This window comes from Ascaphus truei, chromosome 1 (assembly GCF_040206685.1).
Source record: "Ascaphus truei isolate aAscTru1 chromosome 1, aAscTru1.hap1, whole genome shotgun sequence".
In the NCBI taxonomy this organism is placed as follows: Eukaryota; Metazoa; Chordata; class Amphibia; order Anura; family Ascaphidae; genus Ascaphus; species Ascaphus truei.
Window position 1 is genome coordinate 8,950,879 of NC_134483.1, and position 21,990 is coordinate 8,972,868.

General features: G+C 41.8%; 1 protein-coding gene across 4 annotated transcripts in view; it reads right to left on the reverse strand.

The window, feature by feature from the left end:
• Positions 1-21,990, reverse strand: part of LOC142475204 (von Willebrand factor A domain-containing protein 5A-like) — a 354,651-nt gene that overhangs the window by 135,216 nt on the left and 197,445 nt on the right. For 3 of the 4 annotated variants that reach the window (XM_075581228.1, XM_075581278.1, XM_075581199.1), the window contains exons 16-18: positions 21,732-21,886; positions 19,290-19,416; positions 18,254-18,631 (exon numbers count right to left, since the gene is read on the reverse strand). In XM_075581228.1, coding sequence (XP_075437343.1) covers positions 18,552-18,631; positions 19,290-19,416; positions 21,732-21,886 — 362 coding nt within the window. In that variant the 3' untranslated portion in view covers positions 18,254-18,551. Of the gene's footprint in view, positions 1-18,253; positions 18,632-19,289; positions 19,417-21,731; positions 21,887-21,990 lie in introns of those variants that run through there. The other variant, XM_075581322.1, reaches the window with a different exon arrangement.

The following is a 21,990-nucleotide window of genomic DNA, read 5'->3' on the forward strand; positions in this document are numbered from 1 at the left end:
CTCCAATGATCCCGCAGCTCTCTCTCTCTAACAGAAGCTCCCTATGTTAAGGTCAGCCCTACACATGTAACTGCGATGAGGGGGATGTATTTGGGTCTTAGGGGCAGTTTCAGGCCTAGTTCGGGAGCTTGGCAGGCTCCCCGGACACTACCTCCTTCTTCCCTTGCATCGGATCAACTGACACTCTCAACTGTCAAACTTTAACTCCCTCGGAACACTGAGAACATCCTGTCCCACAAAATGGCAGCTCCATCTCAAATGTCCGCCCCCGCGCTAAACACATCGCCCATACCTAAGATGGCCGCACCTTCCCAATCCTCCCTCTGCTGTGTGTTACTATGGCCACACTTCTGATTGGCTGTAATGGCCCATGTGATAGGAGTTCCGCCCCGGGCTTCTTGGAGTTGTAGTCCCGCTATTTTACATAGCTAGGACGTCCCCTACGGATGTAAGAGGGACACCCTGGTACACAAATATTCATAATAGGATTAAACTAATTTCTGATTTCTTGGACACTAGAGATAGACAGTTCTATGCACATAACCAATTCACGCTGAAGCTTCTTGACTTTGTACTTAGAATAATTTCCTCTTCGATCACAAGATCTATCATCAAGTACAAGGGACAGCGATGGGCACAAAATGTGCACCATCTTATGCTAACCGATACATAGGGTGGTCTGAGGCTCAGACAGTCTTTTCAGATGACAATGACAAGTATGCCACATATATATCTATGTGGGTGAGATTCATTGACGATGTGCTCATGCTCTGGTCATGCAGTACAGGACTTCTTAAAGAGTTTATAGGGGTTCTTAATAACAATACCCATAACCTCAAACTAACCATGGACATCAACAGAGAAAGCATTATGTTTTTGGATGTCAAAATTCTGAGTGAACCTAAAAACATTCTCTTCACAGCCCTACACCGTAAAGAAACAGCCACCAATAGTGTCTGGAGAGCCAATCAGCCCAACTCTCTCATTGGAGGCATTCCTGTGGGACAGTTTCTATGAGTTCAGAGGTACTGCTCCACAGAAGAAGTGTTCAAGAAACATGCAAGCCTGATGAAAACGAAAGAGTGTATAGCAACAAGCTCATTAATAAAGCCTACATAAGAGCAAAACATACCATGAGAGATCACATTCTGACAGACACAAGGCCAGCACCTCAGATGAATACAATTATTCGTTTCATAGGCACATACAACAGCCAATGGTACATAGCCACCAATATACTATACACTTTCATGTTCTGTTGGCTGATGATGACCTTAGAGAGGTGCTCCCCAAATACCTATCAGTCACCACTAAGAAGGTCCAAGAATCTCAGGGACAGACTAGTCCATAGTCTTTTCGAGAGACCATCCAGACTCACATGGCTACAAGCAGAACCGATGGGTTCCTATAAGTGCCACAGATGTAAAGCCTATACACACGTATCTAACACAAATACATTCCAAAACTGGAATAAATCATGTGCAGATGTGGTCACCTATGCTCTCCGGCTAGCCCAGGAAAATCTGTGGCTATCTCACAGAAATGCTGCAACATTTCTGTGAGATTTCTGCAGCCAGACCCCCGCCCATCGGATTAACACAGAGGGGCTCCCATGCATTTGAATGGGACTGCAGGGACCCGCGCTGTGTTAACCTGATGGGCCATTAGTCTGGCTGAAGAAATCTCATAGAAATGTTGCAGCGTTTCTGTGAGATAGCCACAGATTTTCCTATGGCTAGCCGGAGAGCACAGGTGACCACATCTGTACCTTCGAGATTGGGAGATTCATCAACTGTCAGACCACTGATGTCATATATATGGTAGTCTGTACCTGTAAGAAAAAGTAAGTGGGGAAAAGTAAACTCCAGTTTAGAAGACGCATTTTAGAACACGTGGGCGCAATTCATAACAAACTTGAAACACCAGTATCCAGGCACGTCAACGACTGCCATGGTGGTGATGTAAAACACCTTACCTTCATAGGGATAGACCAGTTTTCTATGTGTGTCCGATGAGGTGACTGGGATACTAAACTCCTCAAAAAGGAGTTAAGATGGATTTATATGCAAAATACACTTTATCCCAATGGCCTCAACGAAGGCTTCCCGACCACGGACTGAGGTAAGCGTGCTACGCGCCGAGGCTGAGGTGCCACACGGATCCTCACAATTCCCTGTGGTAGCAATTCCCCCAGTCTAGGGAGCCAGCAATGTAATGTGAAGTTATTTGTGATCTGTGTGTAGTCACTGTAATGTGCAGTGAGTGTCAGCCCTGTAAAAGTAAATGGGGCTTTGGAACTGTGAAGTACTTCTGTGTTATCCTTTCTATGGAAGCAGTCTCGGTAACTCACTTAGCTGAGCTGTTCCATAGAAATGAGAGGATTGAGACAAAGGCTGGGAGCGGAAAGGTGTCAAGACGGTGAGTGGGGAAGAGTGGACAATCAGGTCTGGTGATGGGCTCTTCGCAAGGAGAGCCTTTGTTCCCTGCAGGCTCTGTCGCTCCTACCCAGTGGGAGGTATTGAGTGCATTAGCATGACCCCTCCTCTGACCAGTGCAGCCGGCCAAGCCCCTGGCTGGGGATTGGCTGCACCATCTCAATCCATGCTCTGGTTGGTCGGCGGCTCCTTCTCCATAGTAAAGATAGCCACGAGGGCTATGTAAGGAGCACTGCTGATCAGAGCAACAGAACATCTTTGGATCTTGACGGAGCTAGAGTACAGCTGGCAGCAAATTCAACGTTGCTATTGAGCGAATAGCACTTTGGACACCTGGAGAAGAAGCAGACAGGGTAATCCTACTGAAGCAGGCGCCCTGCACCTAGTGAGGCTAGGGTCTTCCCCCAGGTGATGAGTGTATGCCATTCCTGTGTATTTTGTGTATTTGCTGGTTCTGCCTGAATAAACTCTGTTTATTCAATGACTTTGTCCTGTGCTTGGTGATAGTGATCCCGGAAGGTTTTGGTGTTAAACGTACTGGTCTCCCGTGACAAAATCACTGACCTGTATAGATCCCCTCTGAGGAAGACGATGATATGGTGGCATTAGAGATATAGCTAAAGGCAGTGTTTACGTTCGCTAGTCTTTGTACTCATCCATACGCAACTACAACCAACACCAATGGTAATATGGATCTACACCGACTAATCCGTGTATGCCTCAAAGCACTGCCAATTTGCCGGCATACACCATAGATGTTGCTAGGCAGTTTATCTCAGTTGTGCTCTCTCACTGATTCACTGAGAGCTGCAGATTGATACAACAAGATACATAACTGCACGATGCACGAAGGGCAGAGGCGCCGATTCTACACGGACCTGGTTAGAGTGTAATTATATCTACACACTTGCTACACTGTCTCTATGTTCCTATCTCCCAAATCCCCTAAATAACTACCAAACAAAGCCAAGTATATCGGTGAGATACACCGCAACGTTGTAACCTTTTGGGAGCACTAGAAATACAGTATAGGAGTATCCAATGGGAGTACTGTGGTTTCCTGCCACTAGCAACAGCACACCTGTAACCCAATACAGTATACTGGCATTCTAAATAGCAGACAGTTATATTATCTGCCCTTCTGACTTATATAACTTATTTCACTGATCAGTTTGGCAAAACACCATTTTATTTCTGTATATTACCCCATCCCACTCTGTTTACAGGCTGACCAATTTTATTGTATGTGTCTAGTAATACAATTAAGTGTTAATAGCTTTCCATATATTCCCCTGGTTGCTGGGAGTTTAAGTACCAAACATTGGGATTCCTTTTTCTCCTCTTGGTTTGTCCTATATTGAACAAGCCCCTAAATTTCCTAAGTCTCCTGCGTTCTGCCTTTACCATCTCAGTATAATGAAGATCACAGGTTCAAACCCAGTCACGGACAACAACTCAGTCATCGGGGCAGACAATACCAGTGATGTTGATTGGATGAGTGAGCGAAGCAAAGACATGAACTCAACACTGTGGCCACTTTGGATGTGTGTTTCATTTCTCTGCACTTTTGTTCGTGTTCTCTCTCCACAGACCAAACGCCTGATCGATTCTGATGAAATGTAGAGGGCACCTTTCTGCCGTCCGAACTCAGATCTGCCACGAGTTTCTACCATCGGTGCAGCCCCCATCCGGGAATAATTGTTGTTTTGCGCTTTGAAGGGATAAAAAAAAAATTAGGCAGTTACCTCACCGGATTTTTCATACAAAACATTAATTCTATTATTTTGCAATTTGTATGACATTTTTCAGACCATTTGCCTTTAACCGTTTCAGAGAAATTAAGTATTTAAACTGAAAATAAATTGGTAACCTTGGTAACAAACAACACTACAACAATCTGTAGGTGGCAGTAATAATTATTCACTGTGCAGTAGATTTGTGATCGGTGTTCCCCGGTACCCACGTGTCAGTATAGCTGCTCACACATCAGGGCCTTCTTGAGAATAATTAGCCGTGTCGGTTATTTTTGGTTTTGCAACATTCGGACAGTTTGTTGCGAATGTGATGATTACATGGAAATGTTTTGCCGTTTGTGACATTATATTATATTATTCCTAGAAATGTTTTAGTGTTTAACGTTCCTTTCGTAGAATTGCAAATACCACACGTCTGCCTTCCTGGCACAATGAAAGAAAATAAGAACCACGCTGGGTTCCACGCACGAGATTATAAATATATTAGTACAGCGCCTGCATATTGCCTTATTGTGTGTTGATCTACATAAAAGGGATTTCCCTTCGTGGTTAAAATTCTTGGGTAAGTCTTTACAGAAAATGTTTCCTTCTATAGGCAGTGTAATATCGAAACTCGGTGATAGCCATGGTGGTTTATCTTCCATCCTTCGAGATCTTACACCTATAAAATATATTATAATAGCCATCATTATATTTGTAATTATAAGGAGGTTATTATCTTTTCTTCCTAAATGAAAGAAGAAGAATAGCACAGAATGAGAGACGACTTAACAACTTGTTATGTTCTGGGCCATATTCCTAGACATGTTCGTACTACTGTACATTCCTCCAGCAATTTAACATATTGAAGACTTCTCTCCCAAGAGCAGAGCCACAGTCATTCTATACTGTATAGACAGAAATGTTACTTTTAAATGTATGAAATGTGATGTTTGCCCTGCCAGATCCTAATAATCCCTACGGAAACCTTTATTAGGTTTTCAAAGCTGTTGTTCACGGAAAAGAAACCATCCCTGGCATACGGCATATTGTACTCATCATAAAGTGTGCAATGTTTGTTGTCCCACGAGATGAGCTCAAGTGAAGCAAGCATCTCTAATACGCCATTACCTCGGGCTTACAGTGCATCAATCTGTCCACAGATAATGACAGTTCACAGGAAATCTCTCTGGATATCCCCCACAATAACAGATTTTCTCTATCAGAAACCCCCTGGAGGCAGTGAGACCATCTTCTAAGTTAACACCTTGAGGCACCCTGCTTCCACGGAGCCTGAAAATAAACTACAATGTTTTTGGGCCGCTGAGAGGTTTGCTGAATATTTCTGATCAGCTTCGTTTTAAATGTGTTGATAAAATCTGAAGTGTTTTTACTCATACAAGAGAAGAGGGTGATTGACGTAAGCGTTGTTAGTCATGGTGCTTATAACTGGCATGTCATGACGAAGAATTATGCTATTATTGACAACAAACAAAACTTTATCGACAACGCATCGTGGACAATGAACACTATCCACAACTCTAGAACAAAGATGACAAAGAACAGTGGACACTAGTGTAAGAGATCTAAAGGAATGAGAAGGGGAGATAAGACACCGAGAATGGAAGCAATGGACACATATTAGGCTAAAGTATAATATATTAGCAAACTAGTTATAAAACAAGAAACAGTTTATAAACACCCAAGGACATAAAACTAAGTAATAAAAAAATAAAAACATAGTGAATATAAATCAATCCAATTAAGCCCCAAAATGATGGATAAGATTGGCGCAGGGAAGACTGGAGAGAAGTATAATTAAATTCATTAAAACCCAATTAAACAATAAAATGACTTAGGCCAGTGTCAATGTTTAAACCTACAGGTTGCAGAGTTCCTAATGGGAAAATCCGGAAGGTTTCCCTTTGGGACCAGGTTCAACGTCGTTCGCCACCTCTCCAATTTGGAGGAACATGTTCTAATGCAACAAATGTAGTTCCCGCGGGATCAGCGTTGTTTATAATGGAGTGGGGCATTGACCTTCTGGCCCTATACTGATGTTATGAGGGTGTTCTACAACCCTACTACGCAACGTCCTAGTCATCATCCTAATGTATTCATTAGCACAGGGGCAACGTAGGAGGTAGATTACAAAATCCGTCTTACAATTGATAAATTCCTTAATATCAAAACGCTCGCCACTCTTCTCTGATTTAAAGTTAGCCGTTTTCACACCAGGTGTACACGCTTTACACTTGGAACATGGAAAGAAACCTTTTGGTTGAGTCCCTAGGCAAGTGTCAGCTTTATTAGTGAGACCCTCACTAAATACACTTGGGGCTAGCTTACTTTTCAAGTTTGGTGCTTTGGTAAAAATGACACGGGGATTCTCTGGTGAATATTGTGCCAGAATATCATCTTTCAGGGGAATATTCCAATGTTTCTTAATATCATTCTTAATTTTATATGAAGCCCGGTTAAACTGAGATAAATGGCACAAAATTTACTTCTGCTTTGTTTCTATTTCTAATTCTTGAATCTTGTAGGATGATTTTTCTATCCAAAAGCCCCCCCCTTCTCTTTCGCCATTTGAATATTTTCTTTAGAGTAATTCCTTTCAATAAACTTTCTTTTCAGTATAGTGGTCTGGTCATTATATACATTAATATCAGTACAATTTTTGAGTATACGTCTAAATTGACCATAAGGTATAGTCTCAATCCACTTTCTGTGGTGCCAACTTGAATTTAAAATAAAATTATTGGTGCCAACTGTCTTAAAGAAGGTTTTAATTTTTCCAGCATTGTCTTCAATATATAAATTTAAATCTAAAAAGTCAATACTGGCCTTATGATGAGTATATCATATCATATCATATGATGAGACAGGGTTAAACAACTTACCTCGATTTTGGGCAATAAAGCTGTCCTAGTGAGGGAAAATCGTAGTTTGATATACACTTTATACTGTTAACATACAACAATAGACTGCTACTCACACTACCTAATTGCAAATGAATGCATTTACAATCCCACTGTTAATAGTCAGTGGATATCGCATGAACACAGTAACCGCAGGGGAAGACAGGGATATTCTCTGACTATCGACACTAATATAGTAATTCAGACAAATATCCCTTCTCTCCTCTCCACCACTCCTCTGTGGTGAATTTTATATATTTTTAACTCTTTAGTGTATAAATAATATATGTAATAAAACTTTTTTGTTTTTTCGTCGCTCACAGCTCCCTGTTCAAGGGATCTGACTATCTGGCATTAAGGAGCATACAATTATTATCTGGTAACGAGTGCAAATAGTGGGGTGCTTTGGACCCATTTCTTTTGAGTTCTCTCTGTGTTATATATACAATTTTACCTCCTTTGCACCTACCCTTCCACAATTAGGACTACATAATATAAAGTTGAGCAGTTTTTATAAAACTTTTTTGAAGTATATGTGAAGTCAAGATTCAAATCGTTATTTTTCATATAAAGAAAAACTCCTTCAGTGTGGCCTCATCACCACCCCAAATAAAAATGATGTCATTGATTTAGCACCGCCATCAGAACAGGTTCACACCAACGGGGTTGTTGTTGTAGATGAACTCATCCTCCCATGTGCCCATAAAAATATTGGCATAACTTGGTGTGAAACTTGTTCCCATGGCAGTGCCACATACCTACAAGAAGATATAATTGTTAAACCAAAAGTGGTTATGTTCAAGTATAAACTTGATACAATCAATAATACACGTAATTTGTTCTTGTTTTAAAAGATTTGCTTTATTAAGCCACTTTTTAATTGCTGCACACCCCTTGTCTTGTTCAATGCTGGTGTAAAGTGAAGAAACATCGCATGTCACCCATAGATAATTATGTTTCCACTGTAGGCCCTGAAAAATATTGAATACCTCAGTGGAATCTTTGAGATGAGGGGGGAGGGCTGGCACATACATTATTCTTGTACAAAATAATCAAGATATTGTTACAAATTCGAGATGAGAGTTAATTCCTGAGATAATAGGTCTCCCAGGTGGCTCCTGTATATTCTTGTGTATTTTAGACGAAAAAATTAAATATTGTGAGTTTTAGGTATCTATTGCACACAAAAATGAATTTGGTCTTATCGAGAATTCCCAAGTCCTTACCCTCCTGTTCTGATAGTTATTGTTTTGTAGGGTCCTTTTTAAGGAGAACATAGGTTTCTCTATCATTGAGATTCCTTGATGCTTCCATTAAAATAATACTCTCCAGTCATAATCACCGTACCTCTAATCTGATCATCTTGTTTAACGACATCCATTTTTTCTTCTAATTGTTTTTAAGGCCATATATTCTTTTTTTATTAAGATTTGGTTTAGATTTTACATCATTAGTTAAAAGTTTCTCGAAATCATCTAAGACTAGGCGATGAAATGTCTGTAGAAAATTACCCGTCTTGATAATGATAACAAGTGGATTTATTTTTAAAACGAGTATGTTTAAAACACCTGACTCCGTTTGTACGGGGTTCCCCGGGTTATACTGAGGCTCCAAATTCCTTTAAAAAAAGTTTGAGAATACTTGGACAATTTGATGACACAATGCACAAATTAATGGCATTTCAAATGCTGTTTTCTCCTGTGTTGTAATCCTGTGTTATGAATCTTTTTAGTATTACCGGTAAGTTTAATCGCTCATCCCACAATGCAGTTAAAAATATAGAAATGTCCTAGTTGAATACACTATAAAATACACATTAATATATTCACTCATAGCTTTGGCATCATAGCATGACTGAATAAGTTATAAAATAAAACATTTACCGATCATATTCTCACATTGTGTCTTCCCTGTGGGATGTCCGTCTAGTACAAGTTTTAACATTTGAGGAGGGCGTTGGAAAATCCAGAAATGGCTGAAAATGTCCAATATTCCACCGCAGAATTTGAAACCTGTGTAGAAATTAGAAGCCATTACAAAACGTGAAGCAAAAGGAAAAAAATCTCCAAATTGAAGAGATGTTTGTTCTTATTCTTCCACTAATGAGAAAAATAGTGGTAAGTATTGTCTTACCAGGTGAGAAGTTTCCGGAGGTTCAGGCTTTTACATAACTCACACGCCACGGATATAGACTCTGATCTGTATAACATTAGCCGTTAAGAGGGTACAGAAAATATATACGTGTCCTGTAATTATTGCACATATGGGTAAGGGAATGCACAGGAACTGATTTACTGTACTTTTTTCCATAGGGACCCACAAGAAACTCCCTATAGTGATAGTTTCATCATTAGGAATGGGGCTAAAATACTGGCAGTGGATAGATGCGTCTTCTACCACATAAAAGAGCACCCCAAGTTAAATGTCCCCCTTTTTTAGCACGGGCTGGAAGCAGGGGGTCTCCGGAGATAACCCTTGTTAATTTCAGCTCTGGGGACACATTGTTTCCTGAGATACTTAGCAGGGAAGGTGTTACTGGTACGTCATGGAGGTTTAAATCCCCCATATAACTAACACCCCTAAAGTCTTTGAAACACCAACAGAAAAAAGCATTAAATATCACTGTGTGTGAGACACCAGCATAGAAGTACAATAAATAAAATAGGTATTTTTACACAACGTCACGCTTTTCAGATTTGAGGACATTGGGTGTGTTAAGGGTTGTGCCGCTCCCTGATTATAATGTAATGGAATGTGCATGCTTATGTTAGACAGGTCCAGGTGTGCCCTGGGCTATTTCTTATCTTTTTTCGCTAGAAGGAAATAATCTCTCAGTCAGCTCCGGGAGACCAGTCAGCATCATAAACTGACCTTAAAAAGGTAACATAATAGTAAGAACTTAGTGAGAATAAACTGGGGTTGTGAGGATTAACCCCTAAACTGCCTGCAGGGACCTGGACTGACTGTTTGGGGTTTTAACTTTTTAGCCAGGGTGCTACATACACAATAAACCCACATGGTGCCAGCTAATACAAGTGAGGGAAAAGAGAAGAGAACTACCTTCCTACATAGACACCAAGAGACACAAGCTAATAATGCCTCACAGCGTTCAATTCAGGGCACAGCTGGGCTTGGGGGAGAAGCTCCCTTATACATTATAAGCTTGTTTATTAGCACAAAGCCATATTTATTTATTTATAAAAAAAATTACCAGGAAGTAATACATTGAGAGTTACCTCTCGTTTTCAAGTATGTCCTGGGCACAGAGTAAGACAAATAATACATGGTTACAAATAAAGTTACATAATGAGCAGGGTATACATTATATACAAGACATTGCATGCACAGTTAAAGATAATTTATATTATGGGCGTATGAAACAGTTACAGACCGGATTAAAATGTGTGACAGCCTTAGATTTTAAAGAACTTAGACTGGTGGTGGATGTGAGAGTCTCCGGTAGGTTGTTCCAGTTTTGGGGTGCACGGTAAGAGGAGGAGGAGCGACCGGATACTTTGTTGAGCCTTGGGACCATGAACAGTCTTTTGGAGTCAGATCTCAGATGATAAGAGCTGCATGTGGTAGGGGTGAGGAGCTTGTTCAGGTAGCTGGGTAGCTTACCCATAAATAATTTGAAGGCAAGACAGGAAAGGTGAACTTTGCGCCTAGACTCGAGTGATGACCAATCTAGTTCTTTGAGCATTTCGCAGTGATGTGTGTTATAGTTGCATTGGAGAACAAAACAACAAATTGAATTGTAGAGGGTGTCAAGTTTGCTAAGGTGGGTTTGAGGTGCCAAGCCATATACTATGTCTCCATAGTCAATAATTGGCATTAGCATCTGCTGTGCGATACGTTTTCTGACCAGGAGACTTAGGGAGAATTTGTTCCTGTAAAGTACCCCTAGTTTGGCATAGGTCTTGGTTGTCAGGGTATCAATGTGCATCCCGAATGTTAAGTGGGAGTCAAACCATATGCCCAGGTATTGAAAACTAGTAACAGGAGTTAGGGTGATGTTAGTGTTGGTTGTAATCTGGAGCTCAGTCGCTGGAAGCATTAAAAATTTAGTCTTGGTCCCAAACACCATTGTTACAGTCTGGTCAGTGTTTAAAAACAGTTTGTTTTGGGAAATCCAGTTTTCGAGTCTGAAAAAGTCAGACTGAAGTATGTGTTCAAGGTCGGGGAGGCTATGGCTGTGTGCATATAGGATTGTGTCATCTGCATACATGTGTATTGAGGCTTCCTGACAAGCTGAGGAAAGATCATTGATGAACACTGAGAAGAGTAGGGGCCCCAGAACAGAGCCTTGCGGGATGCCACAGGTGATATTCAGGAGGTTAGAGTTAGAGCCAGAGATGGACACATGTTGGGATCTACCTGATAGGTAGGACAGAAACCAGTTTAAAGCATGCTTCCCTATTCCAGAGCTCTGGAGTTTGTTAAGCAGGATAGCATGATCAACAGTATCAAAAGCCTTTGCAAAATCTAGGAATACTACACCAGTGAGTTGACCCCGTTCCATTCCACACTGGATTTCATTGCAAAATTTTAGCAGGGTAGGTACGGTAGAGTTTTTGGGGCGAAAGCCAGATTGGAATTGGCTAGGGAAATTTGTCTTGTTATAGTAATCGCTTAATTGGGAGTGGACACATTTTTCCATGACTTTGGATAGGATTGGGAGAAGGGAGATTGGCCTGTAGTTTGAGACAGTGTTTTTGTCCCCACTTTTGCAGATTGGGACAACTCTGGCAGCTTTCCAGGTCTTAGGGATATGGCCTGCAGACAGAATAGAGTTGACTATGGAAGCAATTGGTTTGGCAATTGCTGGGGCACCAAGTCTTAGGAACCTAGATTGTAGTAAGTCAGGTCCACATTGGCTGCTTAGTTTTAATTTGAGAAGCGCTTGTGTAATCTCCTCTTCGGATACTGGGCCAAATTGAAAATTGTGGGCAGTGTTGGGAGGGGGTGGGGCTATAGGGGTACTTCCAGGGTGAGATTCAGGTTTGTGGTTCGGGTTGCGTTTCGCTAATAAGTTAGTAGCACACCCCACAAAGTAATCATTGAATGCATTTGCAATGTCGGTGGGGTTTGTCAGAGTAATATCGCCCTTAGTGATATTACTTGGCTGTTGATGGTTAGGAGGCTGGAATATGTTGTTGATAACCTTCCAGAAGTTAGCTGGTTTTGATGTGTTCTGGAGGAGATATTTAAGACAGGGTAAGGAATAAAATTGAGAATATCCACAGTGCAAGATAACAAATACCTCTACGTGTCACTCATGATGAGATTTATTTATTTACAAAAAGAAGAAAATGACCTGGTATCGATTGATGTTGCGTCACCATCATTGAGCATCAGGTGGGTCTACAGGCAGGACATCTTTTGGGGGGGATTCTAGGATTGATAGGATTGGAGTACTCAACTCCAGTGCTCAAGACCCTCCCAACAGGTCTGTTTTTCAGGATATCCCTTCTTCAGCACAGGCAGCTCAATCAGTCCCTGCTTCAGCACAGGTGGCTCAATCAGAGCCTCAGTCTTCGACAGAAATATATATTTTTTTGATGCAATTTTTTGTTCCTGGAATTACAGTGGACAGTTATGGGGGCTAGGCGTGCCCCTGCATATGCCAATGTGGGCTGTTTGAAGTGATGCTGTGTCTGCATGTTTAATTTCTCATGATATACTATTTTCGATGTGAATTAGGTATATCGATGATATACACTTATGTTGTGTAAAGGGCCAGACAGAATTTCAAAGTCCCATTTAACAGGAAAGATTCACTGTAAAACTCACTTATACAGTGGATAGAGCCTCTGTTAGTTTTCTTGACCTTTACATTACAAAAGGCAGCTATGGATATATTCATACTCACACCTTCTGTAAAAGCACAGCCATCAATATGTTATTAATGGCTGAGAGCCCTCAGGCGCTACCACTCAAAGAGTACACCCCTGGGACAGGTCATAAGAGCTAGAAGGAACTGTTCCAATAATATGTTTGAGTAACAAGCAGCTGAAGTAATATTTCTTGGGTAGAGGCTGTAATATAATGACGGGGGGCTCAACTCCAGTCCTCAAGCCCCCCCCTAACAGGTCAGGTTTTCAGGATATATTAGCTTCAGTACAAGTGACTCAATAAGAGGATCAGTCAAAGACTGAGCCAGCTGTGCTGAAGCAGGGACAGATTGAGCCACCTATGATGAAGCAGGGACAGATTGAGCTACAGTACCTGTGCTGAAGCAGGTATATCGTGAAAACCTGACCTATTCGGGGAACTTGAGGACCAGATTCGAGCTCCCCTGATGTAATGGATATTGATAGAGCATATCAGAGAGCCAAACACATGGATAGGGAAACACTGTTAGCAGATAGACATTTACTATGTGACTGATAAAATGATAAGATTTATTGTTACGTACAGATGCAACGAGACTTACAGTTCCGGAGCCGCGGTTAAAGCATAAAGCCGCAGCTCCGGATATAGTGTCTTCCGCGTCAGCGCTGCGGGGCGCCATGCTTCCGGATTACACTCTCGCAGCATTAATCCCCTGGTGCCAGGGACAGTTATGTTTGCTACATCTGTACGATGCTAATCTTCACTCTCACAGTCATTTGAGATCAGCACTGCACTGGCATTTATTAAAAGAAGATGATGGTCTCTGAAAACCTTATCGGAAGGATCTTGCACAGCCTGGAGACTCTCTGACAAAGTTAAAGAAAAGTTAACCCAAGTGATTTAGAAGGCGCTAAGACACAGTATAGTGAATACAGGCAATAATATGTAAGGTGTTCAAAAAAATTCTCAACCTTCACAGGGAAATTTGTACGAATTCCCTCATAAGCAGTAGTAGATATTCAAATTGTGATGGCAGCGATATTCAGGAACACCCCAAAAAAGAAACTCAATAATAGTGTAATAAAATCACACAATGATGACTTATTAAAATCTTGGCTCATATGAATCTTCTACTTACAAGAAGTAAGTGAAGAGTCAGCGTTTAGCAGGATAATGGAGAATCAGCATTGATCAGGAAAGCAGGATTGGATATGTTCTTGTTCAGAGTTGTGGTCATGTAAAAAAATATATCAAGAGAAGACCATAGTGTGGACCAATTGGCACAGGTTTATAAAGTAAAAAACATAAGAAATGTACTCACAATATGTACATCAAGTGTAGACACATAAAGGTATCTTTTGCGGCGGGGTGAGAGTCTGGTCTTTCAGTGTGAAACCTCCTCGATCTGTCCGTGGTAACCGGCGTCTGACGTCACATCCTTCTGAGACGGACTGCGAGGACAGGAGCGGATGGTAAGGTGGCACAAAAAGACTCTTCACCACGATCTTGGAACAGGAACGGTCGCATGCGGTGTACAGGCTTAGCTCTACGCGTTTCGCTGATCTCACAGTCAGCTTCCTCAGGAGATATTGCTCCTGAGGAAGCTGACTGTGAGATCAGCGAAACGCGAAGAGCTAAGCCTGTACACCGCATGCGACCGTTCCTGTTCCAAGATCGTGGTGAAGAGTCTTTTTGTGCCGCCTTACCATCCGCTCCTCTCCTCCGCTGTACCGGAAGCAGTCCGTCTCAGAAGGATGTGACGTCAGACGCCGGTTACCACGGACAGATCGAGGAGGTTTCACACTGAAAGACCAGACTCTCACCCCGCCGCAAAAGATACCTTTATGTGTCTACACTTGATGTACATATTGTGAGTACATTTCTTATGTTTTTTACTTTATAAACCTGTGCCAATTGGTCCACACTATGGTCTTCTCTTGATATATTTTTTTACATGACCACAACTCTGAACAAGAACATATCCAATCCTGCTTTCCTGATCAATGCTGATTCTCCATTATCCTGCTAAACGCTGACTCTTCACTTACTTCTTGTAAGTAGAAGATTCATACGAGCCAAGATTTTAAAGTTAAAGAAAACACAGCAGGCTTGTAAATATAGGAAAGAGGTCTTGTCACTTATATAGCATATGTCCTCATGCAGGAGTGTCCATACATCATCACATAGGAGCGTCCATACGTCATCATGCAGGAGCATCCATACGTCATCAGATCAGCTGTGTAGCCTCCACGGATCCAGTGCTACGAGCTCAGAGTCCGAGGATCTGGTGCAGAATTACATCAATGGGTCTTCTCAGCTCTCACTGGGACATCATGGAGCCAACTTTCTATATTAATTATAAGCTATACGTTTGTGTGTTTTTATTACAACTATCTGCCATTCACTTCCGGTGCGCTGTGTCTCTTGTTTCGTTGTAAATATAGTAAGTCCACAAACATATTTTGGAGCCCCCATAGAAACAATCGCTTCAGTGTGCGCAGTTTCAACTGTTGAAAGTCATTTATTTGATTACACGTGTGATAAAAAATATGTTGGCAAGACATTAAAAAAATGATGTGAGGATTACAAGTTTGGAACGAGTTCATTATACCCCAATGTCTAAACATGACCATCATTTTCATAAAGGAGATGTTGATTGTTTAACATTTTGTGAAATTGACCTTTCCCTTGGGCACAAAGGGGTGCAGTGATGTACCTAGACATGAGCGGGCCCCCGGGCAAAATAACATTTCAGGGCCTCATTAATACTGACTGCCATTTCTATCTTCCTTCCCCATTCTCTCTCATCATCCCTCCCTCTCCATCATTATCATCTCCCCCCGTTATACTCATCTCTCCTCATAATCAATCATCTCTCCCTCCTCTCCCCCTCATCATCACCATCACCTCTCCCCTCCTCATAATCAATCATCTCTCCCTCTCCTCATCACCATCACCTCTCCCCATCATCATCAATTCTCCCCCTAATCATCACCTCCCCCCTCCTCATAATCAATCATCTCTCCCTCTCCCCCTCATCATCTCCATCATCACCATCACCTCTCCCCCTCATCATCACCCCAAGAGTGGGGGCCTCCGGGATGCAGCTACGCCCCTGCCCGGGTGACTTGGATACAGCATTATTAAAGAGAGACAATTAATGAATCTTTTGATAAGCATTAAAGTCTTAACAAAGGATTCGCATATAGTTCTTTTATACGATTTTAAATCATTGTGAGTCTGGCACTTATATTTGTGTTTTTATTGTTATAAATGAGACATCCGGATTCTATTTGTGGAATTAAAAAAAATCCAAATGGAACATGCGCCGACGGCACCGGAAGAAGACGATCCTCTTTGGCGTAATACGCGCTGGGCGTCCATGTGCAATGGGCAGAATCTCGCTGCTGGAGAGGAACCCATATCAGCGGAAGCCATACTGTGCTATACAGCTCCGTCTATTCATCCATTTACTAGTTCAGATTAGGGACATTATTTGCTACCACCACTATACAGGGATTTCTGCCTATTATGTTTATTTTGATGATGTAATTTACCCAGCGAGCCCGTTGTTTTGTTCTGTGGGTATCGGTGTGTTATTATTTACTTTGTTTTTTGGGTGATGGTGGTAGCATTAATGCATTTACAGGGGCTTTTAATGTAGGGTTAATTTTCTAACTTTTAAAGATAATGTTTGGCTTCACTATGCTGATTATTCTCATAAAGATATAGATATTATCTGTGATCATGGGTGAAAGAGTAAGCCGTCCAGCATAAACTTCTGTAAATATAATTTTTCTGATTATACTGGTTAATCTAACACAGTGCGAGTGATAACTCATGTAATCACCCCCAGTATTTATATATGGCAGCCTGGCAGACAATATGAGGGTATTGCTCTAATTTTAGTAATTTAATCTATACGAAGTGTATATAAACATATGCTCTATACTCACGTGACCGCTAACATGCACCTTACTGCGCTTTCCTTTATACTAGAACTGTATGTTATGCCGGTGCTAATCAGACGTTATAGATGGTCCTTTTCAGCAGACAGTAAGCTGAGCAGAACCAGTCTTCTATCTGACAGGTGACTGGATCTTATACTCAGATCTGTACATTTCTCAGTACTATAGGAAGTAATATATCTCCACACCTGTATACATTTCTCAGTACTATAGGAAGTAATATATCTCCACACCTGTATACATTTCTCAGTACTATAGGAAGTAATATATCTCCACACCTGTATACATTTCTCAGTACTATAGGAAGTAATATATCTCCACACCTGTATACATTTCTCAGTACTATAGGAAGTAATATATCTCCACACCTGTATACATTTCTCAGTACTATAGGAAGTAATATGTCTCCACACCTGTATACATTTCTCAGTACTATAGGAAGTAATATATCTCCACACCTGTATACATTTCTCAGTACTATAGTAAGTAATATATCTCCCCACCTGTATACATTTCTCAGTACTATAGGAAGTAATATATCTCCACACCTGTATACATTTCTCAGTACTATAGGAAGTAATATATCTCCACACCTGTATACATTTCTCAGTACTATAGTAAGTAATATATCTCCCCACCTGTATACATTTCTCAGTACTATAGGAAGTAATATATCTCCACACCTGTATACATTTCTCAGTACTATAGGAAGTAATATATCTCCACACCTGTATACATTTCTCAGTACTATAGGAAGTAATATATCTCCACACCTGTATACATTTCTCAGTACTATAGGAAGTAATATATCTCCACACCTGTATACATTTCTCAGTACTATAGGAAGTAATATGTCTCCACACCTGTATACATTTCTCAGTACTATAGGAAGTAATATGTCTCCACACCTGTATACATTTCTCAGTACTATAGGAAGTAATATGTCTCCACACCTGTATACATTTCTCAGTACTATAGGAAGTAATATGTCTCCACACCTGTATACATTTCTCAGTACTATAGGAAGTAATATATCTCCACACCTGTATACATTTCTCAGTACTATAGGAAGTAATATATCTCCCCACCTGTATACATTTCTCAGTACTATAGGAAGTAATATATCTCCACACCTGTATACATTTCTCAGTACTATAGGAAGTAATATATCTCCCCACCTGTATACATTTCTCAGTACTATAGGAAGTAATATATCTCCACACCTGTATACATTTCTCAGTACTATAGGAAGTAATATATCTCCACACCTGTATACATTTCTCAGTACTATAGGAAGTAATATATCTCCACACTTGGATACATTTTCTACTTTTTGTAAACCCATAAATGTGGAGTCGGAGTGAAAATGAGGAATCCTTTATTTTCTTGCTCTTTGTGTTGTTTATTAACACATTCGTTGCCAGGGCCCGGTCTCACTGGCACTGAATGGGTATAAGAGGTGATTTCAGCGTGTGAAAGTGTAGGTGAGGTGGCAGCGAGACGGCGGAACCAGGTTAGAGCGGAGATTGGGAGTAACCCTCCTCTCTCTGCCAGTGAAAGGGTTAAGGAGAAAGAACAGAATTATAGTACAAAGGACTTGGGATTCCCCCATATTTAAGGTGCAAAGGTTTCTTCTTATTGTCCCGCGTCTGTCCGTCCTCACAGGCCAAATATCTTCGGCTCCACGGAAGATTTCAGCAGCGCATTGCCCGCTCTGACACAGTCACTCAGGGAGGAGCCTGGGGAAAGGGACACGCAGCGTTACTAACGGATAAATGGCCTCGCGCTGCAATAAAACGAGTACGGGAGGAACGGAGGCGTCAACCAATGGGCTCCATCCTATGGGAGTGAAAGAACTGAATCTGCCGCCATTTGTCCCACAGATCTGGAGCCATGTGGTAGTCACAGAGAAGTACAGCGGACAGCATTGCTTAGCATGTGGCATCCACACGTTTACTACTCATTTCAGGGCCCAAAGGTTCCCTATCTCCCCCTCCGTTTCCTTTTCATCTTTCTCTCTCCTGTCAGTTCCACTTTCTCTTCCGTGCCCATTCTTTACCTGCCCTGCACTATATCCATGACACAGCTTCCCCCCCCCTCAGTAACTGCCCCTCTACTCACTGTCTCTCTTTTTCCTGCCCTCCTCCTCTAACCCTCACACCTTCTTCTCCTTCTCACCTGCTCTGGACTTGATCAATGACACAGCTTTCCCCCAGTAACTCTCCCTCTACTCACTGCCTCTCTTTTTCCTGCTCTCCTCCTCTAACCCTCACACCTTCTTCTTCTCACCTGCTCTGGACTTTATCCATTACACAGCATTCCCTCAGTAACTTCCCCTCTACTCACTGTCTCTCTTTTTCCTGCCCTCCTCCTCTAACCCTCACACCTTCTTCTCACCTGCTCTGGACTTTATCCATGACACAGCTTTCCCCTCCAGTAGCTCCCACTCATCTCTCTGCTCTGGACAGGAGGCGTGAAGCCAGAGCACAGCAAGGAGCGTCGCCCACACTGATGCATCAACGCTCTGGGGAGGAGCAAGAGAAAATGTTGATGGAAGTGACAGTATTATCCACACACAGTCTTAGTATTACAAGATCACCGTCCAAACAAGATGAACTCATAAGAGACAGGGAAAATATACACACCAAACTGATGCTGTGTTTGAAGTCTCCAACGTGCCACATATGTTCTTTTACCAAAGATCACAAAACCTTTTGAAGGTACAATCTAAGGACGGGCACTTTCCGTAGTGTTTTGGATTTGGCATTTCACAAATGTAACTTGTTTTCACTTGCAGTTATACTTGGGGCCCAGCAGAACATGGCATAGTCCTGTGCCCAAAGGGGGTGTGAAAAATATAATTTTGACCTACGAGAGGGTGGTGGAGCCTACTTACACAGGAGGGTCCTCCACAAGTCATAGGGGCACGGGACTATACTATGTCTTGGGTTCTGTTAGCCCTATCCCACCTTCTGCCAATAGACAACTTTCAGTGGCGCAGGACATAGCATAGTCATGGCATTTCCAAAATAAATGATAAAATCAATTATAAAAACGATTGGAATAGATGATAATGAAAAAATGTACAAAATACATTAAAAAGATATGTCACCAGAGACCCCAAGTTGTCAACTCCAGTGGTGCCAGTCAGCAGTGAGCATGGCTTCTCCTTTACGTATTCTACAAGTTTAGCTTGAAAAATGGCACAGCCAGTGCCCCCCAGGGATTATTTCCAGCCATGCATTGTCAGCCACCCCAGATGCGTAACCCAACTCAAAAGTTGCCCCATGGTCTTTGTTTATTGAGCCTGGCATAGATAACATATGCTGCTTGCATGGGGGTGCTCCCTCCTTGCTTTGGCAGTAAATGTCTCCATCACTAAGATCTATGTCAAGAATAATACTGCTTTTTTTTTACTAGCTCCCATGGTTTGCAGTGTCAAAGTGTAGAAGAAACAGGCACTCAGGGTGGGGCTAGCTCTTCCCTCCCCCCTAATCAGGGTGAGAGGAATTGGTCCACCTACTCCTCAGGAACCTAGCTAGCTCACACACTCTGACTGTCCAGTCAGACAATCCAACACGAACTGCCTGTCACTGCCACACACTAAATAGAGACAGCCCTGCCCATCATGACATCAGCAGGTATCACCCCTGTGTCTATGCCTTCCACACAGGGTCAGGTGACCTACTTCCACCACTCAGAGCAGGGCTTTATGTGGGGGAAACCCATGATAACTCCTGGCAGCCTGCCCTTACCAGGGCTTGTACCAGGAGGAGGAAAGACATATAGCCCCATTTCTTACCAGGGCTACATACAATATCTAGCAGTGTTTAAATATAGTAGAAGTTCTATAAACTAAGTAGAGAGAAGTTGGAATAGTTGGCGCTTTTCCCCGCGTGTGCCTGTGTAGTGTGAGAGCGGGTCTGCAGACGTCAGCACGCTGAGGGAGGATAACAGGAGAGACTCTGTCTAAATGGGACTTACTTGCTTGTATTTATCTGCACTGTTGTAAGTAGGATTCTGGTTTTAACCACCACATCATCTTCAACAGGCCTACTTCTCCTTTTTATGGAACGGAGTGTCCATTTCATGTTTTAATAAATCAGTTTAATTGTTTTTTCAGCCTTGTTTGTTTGTGTTACATGTTATGTGTTGTTAAAGTTATTTGTTTGTCAGTTAGTGATGTTAGTCTGAGTTGTGTGTTTGTTTGTATAATTTAGCAGTATACTGTACACTATGATATCTCTTTGTGTTTAACCCCACATTTCACGGGCGTTATCTACGGAGCCACCAAGTCGATCCGGATGAATGGGACTAGACCACCTTAAGGAGTTTAACCCCTACCAGTACATCTGGACTTTCACTGGACTATATCTTGCAAGGCGCCGGTCTGTATTTTTTCTCATTGTATTGTGTTCTGACTTTGTTCAGTCAGTATTATTCGGCTGCCTACCTCAATATATTGAGTTTCTTTGTGTTCTTTATAATTATATTTTTGATCACGGGCACTAATTTTGTGTGTATTATCCATGAGCGCTATTTAGCACCTTCTCTTTATTCTGTTTAATGAGGAGAAAAGGTGATGTGGGAGGAGAGAGTATTTCCCCATCTTTCTATTTCTCTATATTCTCTTCCCAATAAATCTTCCCTGGAGATCGCCTTCAGATGCACGGTCAGCTCTGACCTTGAGTTAGTCCCTTGACCTCTCTCTCTCCTCAGGAACCAAACCATTGGATGCCGATCTTCTCTGATATTCTCGGTCCCTGTGGACTAAGTGCTACGTACAGTAACTTGCCAGCTCTATATAACATTATTGCTATTTGTATTATCAGTATGTACCGCTTTAGGCTTCTTTGCCTCCAGCTCCTTCTCAGATATTCCCAGGACAGAGGCCAAGCCTGAGCTGAGGTTCCAGGAGCCGTCAGCGTTCTGCAGAGAGATCAGCCTGAGGAAGGCAGGGGGTTCCGGCTTCTCAGGGGGGATGTTTAATGCATCTGTGAGAGGAAGAATAGAGACATACATAAATGCACAAACACATGCACGCACACACGCACACACACTATTAAGAGTGCTGCCATCTTTGTTTTCTGATTTACTC